This window comes from Apium graveolens, chromosome 9, assembly GCF_009905375.1.
Source record: "Apium graveolens cultivar Ventura chromosome 9, ASM990537v1, whole genome shotgun sequence".
NCBI classification, from domain to species: Eukaryota; Viridiplantae; Streptophyta; class Magnoliopsida; order Apiales; family Apiaceae; genus Apium; species Apium graveolens.
Window position 1 is genome coordinate 80559962 of NC_133655.1, and position 15298 is coordinate 80575259.

Sequence of the window (15298 nt, forward strand, 5' to 3'; positions counted from 1 at the left end):
TTCAACTTTTCATGCCTCGAATGTACTCCTCCAGCAACAATATCGTGAAAAAGGTACAAAATATTCATATTTATTTTCTTGTCTTCTTGTTGCTGAACAAAACAACAAGCTTTTGATGAAGAATCATGAGTCTCGCCCACCTGACTCTAGCCCTTTCCCTGAAGTGAATGCAGCAACTTATAGTTTTGGGCGTGGAAGTGGCCGTGGACATGGACGCGGTTGAGGAAATCGAGTAAGAAACAACTATCCTTGTAAACAAGGAAATCAAATTACAACCCGAAGTTTGTGAAAAAAGATGAAAAGGTGGAGAAAGATAAGAGAGGGCAAAAGAATGTTGAGAATATTTGTTATAGACGCGGTATGAAGGGTCATTGGTCACGTACATATCGTACGCCTAAGCACTTAGCTGACCTATACAAAGCATCCCAGTAGGAGAAAGGAAAGATTGCTAAAGCAAATTTAGCTTTCCAGAATGAAGGATCCGAGTACAACCCTTCTGACATGACACATTTAGATGCGTCTGATTTTTACGAAATCCTTGAAGGAAGCGGAAATATGAATGATACAGATATGATATAAATAATTGTTTGGATGAAAGTTTTTTTTATTATGTGTATGACATTTTATTTCTATGATTATTATTATTAAGTTACTAATTCTATGTACTTTTATTTGAAGTGCTATGGATATTTCTCATTCTCGCATTGATCACAAAATAAACGAAGATATTTGTCTTGTGGATAGTGCAACTACTCACACCATTTTTAAAAATAAAAAATATTTTACTCATCTACAAAAATGTAAAAGTAATGTCTATACAATTTCCGGAAGTACACGTATAATCGAAGGCTCCGGAAGAGCTCATCTTTTGTTACCTGGAGGAATAGAATTTACTATAAATGATGCATTATTCTCTCCGAACTCACAAAGAAAAATATTAAGTTTTAAAGATATTCGCAGAAATGGATATCATGTCGGAACAATAAGTAAAGAGAATAAAGAATTCCTTAATATCACATGCATCATTTCGGGTAGGAAAAGTATCAAGGAACAACTACCCGCATTTACTTCCGGATTATATTATACAAACATTCGTACTATTGAAGCAAATCCTATCATAAACCAGAAGTTTATTGATACAATTTTATGATTTGGCATGACCGGTTGGGACATCCGGGATCAAGTATGATGCGGAGAATTATTGAAAACTCAAATGGGCATCCACTGAAAAATCAGAAGATTTTTCAGACTAATGAATTCTCTTGTGCTGCTTGTTCTCAAGGTAAGTTGATTATTAAGCCCTCTCTAGCAAAAATAGGAGTTGAATCTACGAGATTTTTGGAACGAAATCAGGGTGACATATGTGGGCCCATTCACCCTTCATGTGGACCATTTAAATATTTTATGGTACTAATTGATGTATCAACAAGGTGGTCACATGTGTGCTTATTATAGTCTCGTAACCTGGCGTTTGCAAGACTACTTGCACAAATAACTCGATTAAGAGCACAGTTCCCGAATCATAATATTAACACAATCCGTTTAGATAATGCTGGGGAATTTACTTCACGTGCATTTAATGATTATTGTATGTCAATTGGAATAAAAGTTGAACATTTTGTTGCTCATGTTCATACATAAAATGGTCTTGCAGAATCATTTATTAAAAGACTCCAGTTGATTGTTAGACCTTTAATTATGAGAATAAATCTCCCAATTTTAGTTTGAGGGCATGCTATTTTACATGCAGCAGCACTTATACGCATCAGACCCACAAGTTATCATAAATTTTCTCCCTTATAATTGGCCTCTGGAAGAGAGCCTAATATTTCCCATCTTAGGACTTTTGGATGTGCGGTATATGTCCCTATTGCTCCACCACAATGTACAAAGATGGGTCCCCAAAGAAGATTATGGTATACATCGGTTATGAATCTCCCTCTATAATAAAGTATCTCGAACCTTTGACCGGTGATATGTTTACAGAAAGGTACGCTGACAGTCATTTTTATGAAACAGTTTTTCCAAGATTAGGGCGAGAAAATAAGATTATCTAAAAATCAGGGGGAGAAGATAAATTGCTGGAAAAAGAAATTACATGGAATGCATTAACATTAAATATTTATGATCCTCGTACAAATCAGTGTAAACTAGAAGTTTAGAAAATAATTCAGTTACAAGGAATTGCAAATTAATTACCTGATGCATTTACTGATATAAATAGAGTGACTAAGTCACACATACTAGGATCTCGCATGAAGCGAGGTAGGCCGATCGGTTCTAAAGATAAAAACCCTCGAAAAAGAAAAGGGGTAAAAAGTGGAGATGCCCAAATAGAGGAAATAAAATCTCCAGAAGAGACTCCTCAAGAGACCTGTGACACGATAGATGAAACCTCAAAAGAGGACCAGGTACCTGAAAATGTTGAAAGTGAAGAGATCTCAATTAATTATGTTGTCACGGAAAAGAGATGAAACCGATATGCCACTACCGTCGACGAAAATTTTGCATATAATGTAGCGCTCGATATAATGATAGAAAATGAGGATCTTGAACCAAAATCCATTGATGAATGTCGACGTAGAAATGATTGGCCAAAGTGGAAAGCAACAATTGAAAATGAATTGAGCTCACTTAATAAATATAAAGTGTTTGGACCTGTAGTCCGAACCCCTGAAGGGACAAACCTGTTGGTTTCAAATGGGTATTTGTGCGAAAGAGAAATGATAAAAATGAAATTGTGAGATACAAAGCACGTCTGGTTGCTCAAGGTTTTTCGTAAAAACCAGGGATTGATTATGAGGAAACATATTCTCCTGTAATAGATGGAACGACCTTTCGTTATCTTATCAGCCTTTCAATGATTGGAAAATTAGAAATGCATCTGATGGATGTTGTGACAACATATTTGTTTGGTTCTCTTGAAAAAGATGTATATATGAGGATCTCTAAAGGCTTCCGAATACCAGAAGCATCTAGCCCACATTCTCGCGACCTTTACTCGATCAAGTTACAAAGATCAATATATGGATTAAAACAGTCTGGTCGAATGTGGTACCAAAGGTTAAGCGAGTACTTATTAAGGGAACGATATATAAATGATCCCATTTGTCCATGTGTATTTATAAAGAAGACTGAGTCTTCATTCGCTATAGTTGTTGTGTATGTTGATGATTTAAATATAATTGGAACTCCTGAAGAGCTCCAGAAAATAGTTAATTATATTAAGGCAGAATTTGAAATAAAAGATCTTGGGAAAAAAAATTTGTCTTGGACTTTAAATTGAACATTTGAGAGATGGAATTTTTGTTCACCAATCAACATATACTGAAAAATTACTTAAATGATTTTACATGGATAAATCACATTCATTCAGTTCCCCTATGGTTGTTCAATCACTTGATAAGAAAAAGGACGTGTTCTGCCCAAAAGAGAAAAATGAAGTGGCACTCGGTCTTGAAGTACCTTACCTTAGTGCTATCGGAGCACTTATGTATCTTGCTAATAATACATGACCAGACATTGAATTTTTTGTAAATCTATTAGCAAGACATAATTGCGCTCCAACTCGGAGGCATTGGTATGAAGTTAAACATATTTTTCGATACCTTCGAGGCACAACTGATATGGGATTATTTTATTCTAATAAATCCAAGGCAGTGCTAACTGGTTATGCAGATGCAAGATATTTATCTGATCCCAATAAAACTCGATTACAAACAAGTTATTTGTTCACTTATGGAGATACGGCCATCTCATGGCGATCAGTGAAATAATCTTTGGTTGCTACCTCTTCTAATCATGCAGAAATTCTTGCAATCCATGAAGCTAGTCGAGAATGTGTTTGGTTGAGATCAATATGTCAGCATATTAGGGAGTCATGTGGCATGCATCATGACATGAAAGTTTCGACAATAACGTTCGAAGACAATACATCATGCATCGAGCAGTTAAAGAAATGATATATCAAAGGCGATAATACTAAACATATATCCCCAAGTTTTTTTTCACACATGATCTTCAAGTGAATGGAGAAATTGAAGTCCAACAGATTCGCTCAAGTGACAACCTTGCAGATCTATTCACAAAGTCGCTACCTCCATCAATTTTTGAGAAGTTGGTACATAAGATTGGCATGCGTCGACTTAAGGACTTTAACTAATTTTTTATAATCGATGAACTCTTTTTCCTTTACTAGGATTTTTTTCCCAATGGGTTTTTTCCTAGAAAGGTTTTAACGAGGCACGATTATCGAAAAATGGATGTCCAAGGGGGAGTGTTGTGAATGGATGTCCCTAAAACTTTCTAGATGTTGTGAATGGATGATCCTAGAACATTCTAGTTTTAATCTTTTGATCTTTCATAAATATGAGTCTGTTAACTTCTCAAGTTTATGTATCAAGTTTATGTATCTTGTATATTTTACATCTATAAATAGTCATCTAAATGGAGTTTGTAAACTCACTTAGAAATAATATATTCTCTCTGCTTCTCTCTTTCTTTTCTTATCTCTTGATATATCTATACTATATTTATAATACTTCCCAATTTTAAACATTTTATGAGTTAAGTTAACAGACAGTTTAGCTACTTTACCGAGTGTAAAATGAGCATGTGCGTTGTTTGCTGCATACATGAAATATTCTCCACCTGAAATAAAATAAAAATCGCTTTAACATTTATCTTGCTTATTGATCGAATCTGATTGTGGCGAAATTCTCAACTACTTCACCACTTCAGGGTCCAATCAGCTGCAAAACTGTAAGATAAGTCTGAGTATCATCATCACCATCTAATTATAACTGTACAGAATCATTAATAAGTACAAGTAGCACAGACAACTTAATTCCAAATACTACTCCATCCGTCACGTAATATATTTCTATATTGATTTCGGATACTATTCATGTTAAGCGATTGACTAATATATAAGATAAAATATAGTTATGAGTGATATCGTTGAATTTGTATTTATGAGTATTTTAATATAATAAAATTTTTATATTTAATACTAATACGAAATTAAAAATATTAACAATAAAAAATGTGCATTAACAAACGTGTTCAATACAAATAGGAAACCTTTTGGTAACAGACTAGGTGCTAGATCGCTTATATAGATAATCCATATTCTGATACGCATAAATAATGGAGCATCTTTACTTTACTTTCTTCAATGATGTGATCTTCATGGGTAAAGTTAATCACATTGCTAATTAAAGTTGTGAAATTAAAGGAGAAAAAAAACAGTAAATGGAAATGGAAATTATTATTTTAATAATATATTGTCGATGAAGTAATAATGACCATTTATCAATATTTCAACTATCTAAACTTGTATAAAAATATCCTGAAAAAAAATAGCCAAGAAGGGTAACATCTAAGTTTTAAGCAACAATAAATAAACTCTGAATACATAATCTATAAATGAATATAAATCTTCACGAAATTAAAATATTGGAAGTATAATAGACGAAGATCGAAATTGCAGTATCAACCGCTTATAAATTTTTATTTATTTATCACTTATAAGTCACTTATACATTTTAAGTCATAAGTTATTTATTTTAAAATTTCCCAAACGGGCACTATAACATTATAATAATATATTTTTTGATGTAAAACTAACTTCAATCCAATATTATAATATTGTTAAAATTACATCAAATAAATAATGTGACGCCGAATTTGGCGTTAAAAATATATTTGGTGTAATTTTTACACCAAGTTTGATATAATTCATAATTCTTATTACACCCATGCATTTATTAAAAAAATAAATTTATTTCCACCATATCACATTTATATCACATTATATTCAAACAAGCCATGTGTTTTTGAATATCATATCTTTACCTAAACATTTGGTATAAGATATATACTCGTGTAAATGTGTTGAGTTGATTATATGAATAATGTGATTTTGATATATAAAAGTTAAATTATTTTAGTGTTATGAGTTGGAGATAATCTTATTAGTAAAAGAACTTGTTACCAAAATAATACATTTTTAATTTTCATGACATTGCTTTTCATACTTTAAAAATTTGGCACAGAATACCACGTTGAACACGCTAAAAAGTCTGTTGGGTGTTGGGCTGTTTCATCAGGGGCATCAGGCCTCTACGTATTCTGGAATTGCCTATTAGAGTATTTCCAACAAAGACATCCTCTGCGGGTGTTTGTTAACTCACTAAAAATAATAGTTTTTTATCTTATTTTTCTTTAATGTTAAATATAGTAATTTTTATCTTCAATAGTTAGCAACTCTTAAAGTTGCCTAAATGATTCCCATATTTGATAAATAAATAAATATGATATAATAAAAAACGGAGTTATAATTTACACAGATCTAATACAAAATGTATTTTAGCTATTAAGAAGGGGTGTTAAAAGATTGCCAAAAGTGGACAACTTCTCTTGACAATCTTTAAGCACTCTTACCTCTCCAATAGCAAGGTATTCAAAAATAATTGTCACATAAATGTTAGCATCTTTACAAACACCCATATTAAAGATGCTCTTAATAGGCGTATCTAAAATACGTGTATCACTATCCGATACGTGCATCACCTTTTTTTACATAAAAAAAGCGTATATCATATAAATAAGAAAGGCCAGACACCTTGAAAAATGAGATACTCTGGCGGGGGCTGACCCTGATTTTGAAGGAAGAGACGCAGGGCAAGTAAATTAATATCAATCCAGCAATAATAATAATAAAAATAAAATATATAATATCATATCATCTCAACCTAACTATCAAATATTTATTACTCATGTCTCCTTTGGTTTTATATTTATTGTCTCTATTCTACCTTCTAAAAATCAATTTGACTAGAGTTTAAACTACAATCAGTATTATAAATTTCGGAAATCGGAACTATTCGGTTGACGTACCGATTTACAATTTATCGGACGATTTTTAAAAAATCGGATGATTTATCGGCGATTTATCGTAAATCGGTCAAATCGATCAAATATTTTAACCGATTTTTGAGCAATTTATTGGCGATTTTTGAAAAATCGACCGATTTTTATATGGGACTGCAACTAAAATTCATTGTTTATATTTATGGACTTAATACTCTTGAGTACGTGTCTAGTGAGTACTCATATACCTTACTGATTTTTTTTATCTTTTATTTTATCTAGGAATTCTTACTTCTTATAAAAGTTTAACTAAAATTGCTTATGATAAATTTATATTGATTAGAAATATAATACTATACTTTATATTTGTTAATTAAAATTGGTCAAAGATGAGAGGCAAAGCAGGGGACTGGGTGAGTATCAATTATATTCTTTTTATATATAAATTCATTATTTTCCCCGTTATTGGGCTGGGGTAATATGCTCGAAACATCATGCAGTTCACTTATAAAATGAGCTGAAGCTTAAGTAATTTCCAGACCCTAATTACTAAATTATCATTTCCCTGCTTCATTTCTTGAAAGAATAATGGCAGGAATAATAAAAAGTGAAGCAACATATGGAAATGATGAAACAGCTCAAGCACAAATTGATATATGGAGGTTTGTGTTTGGTTTTACCGAAATGGCTTTAGTCAAGTGTGCTATTGAGCTTGCCATACCTGAAATCCTCGAAAAACATGGTGATCCTATGACACTTTCTCAGCTATCTTCAGCTCTTTCTTGTTCATCACCAGCCCTTTATCGGATCATGAGGTTCTTGCTCAACCGAGGTATATTTAAGGAGACCATCACAGACCAAGGCACCATGGGGTATGTTCAAACCCCGTTGTCTCGTCTTTTGATAAAAGATGGCAATAATAGCTTGGCTACTCTCTTGTTGTTTGAAAGTAGCTCTGTTATGTTAGCTCCATGGCATTTTCTAAGTGCCCAGGTGCTGGATGACGGAACATCAGCATTTGTTCGTGCTCATGGCAAGAATGTGTGGCAGTATGCAGTTGAAAATCCCGGTCATAGCAAGTTTATTGATGAAGCAATGGCTTGTGATACTAGATCAACAGTTCCTGCAATACTTGAAGGATGTCCTGAGGTGTTCAATGGACTAAGCTCCATGGTGGATGTTGGAGGTGGTAATGGAACTGCACTAGGCATACTGATCAAAGCATGTCCGTGGATTCGCGGAATCAACTTTGATGTTCCTCATGTGCTGTCTGTTGCACCAGAATATGAAGGCATTGAGCATGTTGGAGGAGATATGTTTGTCAGTGTCCCTAAAGCCAATGCTATTTTCATCAAAGTTAGTACACTTGATTTTTTGACAGTTAGGTTGTCCTGAATCCTCATGAGTATGATTTAATTTTGCGAATTATTATGCCATAAGTTCAAAGTTAGATCATAATTAAATAAGTCTTGACCAAAAAAAAAAGAGTGTACATGCTTGATTTTTACTAAATGCAGTGGGTATTGCACGACTGGAACGATGATGAGTGCATCCAGATCCTGAAGAACTGTAGAGAAGCAATCTCGGAATATGGCACAGCTGGGAAAGTGATTATTATCGAGGCGGTGATCGAAGACAAGAAAGGAGACAAGCTTAAGGATGTGGGGTTGATGTTAGACATGGTGATGTTGGCACACACTAGCAAGGGCAAGGAAAGGACTGCAGAGGAATGGGCTTATGTTCTGCATGAGGCTGGCTTTACCAGGCACACTATTAAGAACATTCAGGCTGTATCATCTGTTATTGAGGCTTTTCCTTAGATGGAAATTAAAATAAGATCATGCGCCTCTCTGCTTATACTAGCACGTCCTTATTTTGAACTGTTTGTACACCTTGAATTTACAGCTAAGTTTAATGTTACTAATGCAGTACTTTTTCTCAATTTTTTTTTTATTTTTCACTTTTTATTAATTTTAGCTTTTAAATATATATTTATAAATATAAAGTTAATTTAAAAGTCATGAATTAAGACAATTATATTTAAAAATTATTTATTTTAGTCTATTTAAATTAAAAAAACTGAGTTATAAATAAAATTAAACAAACATTTATATAACTTATAAGTATTTATCTGTTTATCACTTTTAAATCTTTTATTAATTTTAAGTTATAAATAACTTATTTTAAAATTTCGCAAACCGGCACACCAGGGATGCTTCTGGTTTGTGCCTCTATTTGTTCTAAATAATGTAACACTGCTTTCATTAATTGTCTTAAATGAACAACACTTCACTGGTCTGGCGGGCAATGCTGAATTATGAATGAAAGCGATTAACGGAAAATAAATCTAAAATTGTTTGGTTATGCAATAGGTTGCGGAACCGGGGACAAATGCGACACTTGCCACTGAATTTTGAATTTTTTTTTATCTAGTATCACTAATTTTTTTCAAAGATTATACTAATCTGGATGGTTTATAATTTCGAAATTTCGATAAAATTGACTTGAAGAGAAAGTGAGAATATTTTTACGATAATTTGACTTGAAATTTTTTTTTGACTTGAAAAGAATAATATGAGGGTAATTCTGAGTTAAAGACGAAAATTTAGGAAAAGTAATTAACATTTTTTCTATTTTATAATAAAAAATAATAATTTGTTCAAGAAAATAGAAAAAAAGAAATAAATTGTGATCAATGAACGGGGGGTCCTATTAATACCAAGCATACATAATAGGCAAATATATTATAGTGGGCTCTCCAAATTATGTAAGCATGTTTATGGAAAGAGAAAAAATCGAATACAATTCGACCCGATTCATTATTAGGGCTCAGCAAAGTCCAATTTCTGGTTAAAAAGTCCAGTCTAGTCTACTTATATTATATGTGTCTGCTAATATTTATTAGGGAAATTATCGTAGCCAACGTGGGTTGGGGGACAGCCAGTCAATCCACAATAATGAAACATTGCTGGGAAAGCAATGTTTCAATGCGGGTCTTGACTTCCGCAATGAAACATTGCGGGATGTCGCCATGCACAGGAAACATTGTGCATTCGCAATGTTTCATTGTTGGGCCGTAATGTTTCATTGTTTGTTAGACTCCCAGTTTTTAATGTTCAAACTGCCCCTCTCTTTAGCTTATTCTAATATTTAACTTATTTATATAAGTATAAAAATAATATTAATGTTCAACAGTAATTAATTTTTTAAAATATGTTAACATTAAATATAAGTAGTAGTAATATATTAAAATATTATCAATTTTAATAATAAATTTATCAATTTAATTTTTTCTGTACTTTTTCTTTAAATTATCGTATGAATAATTTTAGTTTAAAAAATAATATTATTAATTTTATACTTTTTAGTGAATTGAGTTATTTTAGTTTAAAAAATTTATCAACAATCAAACTTATTTTTTGTGCAAAACTTATTTTTGTGCCAATATTAATAAGAATTGACTGGTCAATAGAGCAGAAGTTTGACCGACACACCGCAATGAAACATTGCAGCAGTTGAATTGACTGGTCAATAGAGCAGAAACTTGACCGACACACCGCAATGAAACAATGCGGCAGTTTGGACACGCCGCAATGCTTCATTGCGGCAATTTCAACAGTCAAATGAAATTTTTTCATCAAAATTTTTTTTGTACCAAATTTAATTTTGTGAATTTTAAAATTCAGATTTTCACCTATAAATAGTCCTGCCTCATCTCATTTTTTTTCAACATTCTCTTCTCTATTTTCATTCTACATTTTCTCTTCAACATTATCTTCTCTAATATCCGAAAAATGGTTTTCTACTACGATTTTGACAATAATAAGGTAATTATAGATGGTGTGGCTTACGACGGGCCCGAAGGAGAAGAAGACATGAAAATAGCTCTCCGCCGTATTCAAATGGCGCTTGAGCGCAAGAAAAAAAAAAGAAAATGAAGCTAAAGCGAAGGCGGAAAAGTCGAAGAAAAAGAAAGACGACGATAAGGGTGATAAAGACGGTTCTTCCAACACCGTTAAAGTTTGATCATTCTCGTCGACATAAAATGTTATTATGTATTTGTTTTGAAAAAATATTTGAATGTACTCCATTTATATTTGAATGAAATAAATTATTTAATGTTTTATTTTTCTTGTACTTGTCCAATTTATTTTATCAATTTTAAATTTTAATAAATAAATATAATACTAAAATTTGAAAATGTGAAAAACTAAAAAAATGAAAATTTATCGAATTTTCGTTATCTATAAAAAATATAAAATAATTTAGCCCCCAAAATGTTAAACATTTCTTGGTAACAAACTATATATAAATACCGCATTTTATTTAAGAAATAATTTTTCTTAATTAATATAATCATTATATTTTAACATCCATATAGTTGGATCGTCAAAATTTGTACTTTACAACTTACACGTCAAGAAATATCATTTGACATAACTATTATGCAAAATTTTCACAAAACTATGTAAAATAGTTGCATATTATAATTAAGTTACTCTTATAAATATTTATATTTTCAAAATAACATTTAACATATTAAATGAAATATAATAAGTCTAGAAACAATTTTTATAATTTTTTTTGATTAATTTTCTAAATTTAAAGAAAATAACAAAAATAAACATCCCAACCGCAATGTTTCATTGCGGAGGACACTTCCCCCCACAATGAAACATTGCTAGGGTACGTTGTAAAGTTTTTTTTAAACTGCAAATATTTACAGTTGTTGGCTTGGGGGTTTGTACAGTGCCGCAATGTTTCATTGCGGCCATCGCAATGAAACATTGCAAGCGTGCATTTAATGCACACACCTACCTTAAAATGTCTGTATTTTTGAAACATTGCTGTTTCACTGCTTCTTAACATTCTGCTCAAATTTATTCTTCTGAAAAACAAGGTTAGTATTCAATATCCATGGCTTCTTATTTATTTGATTATTCAAGTTCATCTAGTGATCATAACGATTTTAATTATATTACCCCCCACACAAAAAAGAGGGTTTATCGTAAAATCTTTAATGATGATGAAGTAATAGATGTTGATAGTATTGAAGATAAAGTTAATGATCCGGGGAAGCGAAAAACGCATAGTGATGATGATGTCGGTTTCGGTTGGAAGAATCACGATGTTCACGGTGATTCCGATGATAGTAATGATTCTTTTAATGGCGATGATGATGATAAAATTAATGATGAAAATTTTATTGGAAATATGAATGATGTAGTTCCTTGTGTTGGTATGATGTTTGATTCGTTGGATGAAGCGGGAAGTTTTTATCGAGGTTATGGTCGAAGTATAGGGTTCGAGATAATTATTCGAAGTAGTCATAAGCATTCAAGAAATGGTGGTATATCGTCACGTTTGTATATATGTCGAAAGGGTGGAAGATTGGGCCCAAAACCCTTGGAAGTTGAAGATAGGGCTAAAGGGAAACGACCTCGAGATGTTATTCCTCGAACTTGTTGTCGTGCTCGTATGTGTGTTGCTCACAAAGTAAGCTCAAACAAATGGGAAGTAATCAAGGTCAACCTAGAGCACAATCATGCTATGGTTACATCGGATAAGGTAAATTTCATGCAAAGATCACGCAACATAGATCCGTTTACCCGATCTTTGATTGAGTTATTCAACAAATCGGGTATCGAGACCCCGAAAGTGATAAATTTACTTAGTGAGACGTGTGGTGGTATTGAAAAAATTGGTTTTTCCGCTCAAGACGTACGAAATGTAATACGTGACATTCGAAGACGGGTTTTTGATTCCGGTGATGCGGAGTGTGGATTGGTTTTGTTACGAGACTTGCAAAAACAAAGTGATGGCAATTTTTTCTACCGAGTGGATGTGGATGAGGAGAATCGGGTTAGGGGTTTGGTGTGGGTTGATCCTCGTTCGCTTAACGCGTACAAGAATTTTGGAGATGTGGTGACTTTCAACTCGATATATCGGACTAATAGGTATGACATGCCTTTTATTCCAATTACGGGAGTGAATCACCACTACCAAAATATTTTGTTTGGATTTGCACTTATAAGGGACGAGAAAGAGACTACTTATAGATGAGTTTTGAAGACTTGGTTGGAAGCGGTCGATAACAAGCCACCTATTACCATTATTACGGATCAAGACATCGCTTTAAGTAATGCCATTTCCGAGGTTATGCCTAACACCAACCATACATATTATACGTGGCATATTAGTAGCAAGTTTCCCGAGAAACTATCTACTTTGTATACTCAATACTCGGAGTTCAAGACGGATTTTAATGCATGTATCTACAAGTCATTGTCACCAACGGAATTTGAAGGTAGGTGGGAGGACTTGAAAGATAAATATGATCTTGAAAATCATAATTGGCTAAATGATATGTATGCAATTAGACGGCAATGGGTTTTTGCTTTCACGAAACAACATTTTGCCGCCGGTATGACTACCACCTCAAGGAGCGAGTCTATGAATTCATTTTTTGATGAGTATGTGAAAGCGTCGACCGGTTTGAAAGAATTCATTGAGAATTCACAAAAAGCTTTGGACTCACAATATTTACGGGAGGTTCAAGCCGATTTTGACACCGAGTACAAGGAAAGGAGACTATTCTCTAACTCGTCAATGGAGATACATGCCTCCAAGATATACACAAAAGAGATGTTTAAGCGATTTCAAAAAGAGCTTCAAAAAAGTCAATCTTTTGTTGTGAAAAGCATGAAAGGTTGTGGAGATTATCTTTCAAAGATGTATTTGGTAGAAAAGTCCACCTTGCCGGAGATTAATAGAAGGAATTTTTTCTTGAAGGTTTCAATCGACGGGAGTTATTCTTGTACATGTAAAAAATTTGAACATTCCGGGATGATTTGTAGACACATAATCCGTTACCTTAACAAACAAAAGATGATGATACCGCCAGATCTTGTAACAATGAGGTGGACAATAAACGGAAACAAAGTTGCGGGACCTCTACCGTGTACCCCTCGGATGCTTGGTAATGTTGTAGAATCTCAAACGACAAGATATAGTGGATTGTGTAAAGCTTTCCAAGGTTTGTCCGTTGTTAGTAGTTGCTCCGTTCCGCGGTACAATTACTTGATGAGCGTGATCAAGAGAGAAAAGGAGTGTGTGATTAAGTCTTTTCCGGGAGAAGAGAGATAGAAAAAAATAAATGAGGAATATGAAAGTGATGAAAAAGATGATCCGTTATTAGATCCCCCAAGGTCACAAATAAAAGGACGTCCAAAAGCGGGTAGATTCAAAAGTGGTATCGAGACGTCAAGTTCAAATAAACAATTTCGAAAGTGCAGTTTTTGTGGGGCGAGGGAAGAAGGCCATAATAGAAGAAATTGTCCCTCGAGATTATTAGGAAAAAAAGGAAAAAAATGATTGTAATTTCTTATCATGTACTTTGAAATATTAATAAATTTTAATTAAATATTTTCAATGTTGTTAATGTTAGTACTTGTTGCCATTATTAATAATCCCAAAAAAAGAAGTGACTCCAAAAAAAAATTTGAAAAAAAAGTTATTTTTGAAGATTTTTTTTTTTTCAAAATTAGGCAGAGAGTTTTCTGTAAAACAGAAAAAGTATTATATAAAAAATAAATCATTTGCAAGTGCAATGACCAATCTACAAAATTATGCAAAACCCAGATTACCCCCGCAATGAAACATTACGGAATCCATAATGAAACATTGCGGGCGTAAACTGGGCTTTGCCGAATTTTACAGATTGGTCACTGCACTTGCAAATGATTTATTTTTTATATAATACTTTTTCTGTTTTACAGAAAACTTTCTGCCCAATTTTGGAAAAAAAAATCTTCAAAAATAAGTTTTTTTTCAAAGTTTTTTTGGAGTCACTTCTTTTTTTGGGATTATTAATAATGGCAACAAGTACTAACATTAACAACATTGAAAATATTTAATTAAAATTCATTAATATTTCAAAGTACATAATAACAAATTCGGCATGACCTCTTTGTTTTTAAGTTAAACTTTACATGTAAAATAAAAAAATCGGCATGACCTATTTATTTTTAAGTCAACCAAAAACCTGTAAAATTTCAAACCAAACCAAACTAAACTTAAAAATGAATGGCCTTGACATGCCAACTACAAACAAACCAAACCAAACTAAACTTAAAAATGAATGGCCTTGACATGCCAACTATAAACAACCAAACCAAACTAAACTTAAAAATGAATGGCCTTGACATGTCAACTATAAAAAACCAAACCAAACCAAACTAAACTTAAAAAAAAATGGCCTTGATATGCCAACTACAAACAAATCAACTAAAATAAATACATCTAACCAACCAAAATAAATACAACCAATCTAAATAAACAGTAATTACGAAAAAGAAAACAAATTATTGAGAGTTGCACAAATCTGTAAAAGATTAAAATAATAAAACTCCTCCAGCACCACATT

The 15298-nt window shown here is 32.7% G+C and overlaps 3 protein-coding genes across 3 annotated transcripts; all 3 read left to right on the forward strand.

Annotated features, from left to right (window-relative positions):
* Positions 1-7451: 7451 nt before the first annotated feature.
* Positions 7452-8758, forward strand: LOC141686825 (acetylserotonin O-methyltransferase-like). Its single transcript, XM_074491905.1, has 2 exons — positions 7452-8229; positions 8391-8758. Exons 1-2 carry the CDS (start codon positions 7462-7464, stop codon positions 8691-8693), a joined length of 1071 nt encoding a protein of 356 aa, XP_074348006.1. The 5' UTR covers positions 7452-7461; the 3' UTR covers positions 8694-8758.
* A 3032-nt stretch (positions 8759-11790) lies between these two features.
* Positions 11791-12936, forward strand: LOC141685353 (protein FAR1-RELATED SEQUENCE 5-like). Its single transcript, XM_074490460.1, has one exon. It carries the CDS (start codon positions 11791-11793, stop codon positions 12934-12936), a length of 1146 nt encoding a protein of 381 aa, XP_074346561.1.
* Positions 12937-13032: 96 nt separating this feature from the next.
* On the forward strand, positions 13033-14019 carry LOC141685354 (protein FAR1-RELATED SEQUENCE 5-like). The gene has a single exon (XM_074490461.1). It carries the CDS (start codon positions 13033-13035, stop codon positions 14017-14019), a length of 987 nt encoding a protein of 328 aa, XP_074346562.1.
* The last annotated feature ends 1279 nt before the right edge of the window (positions 14020-15298 follow it).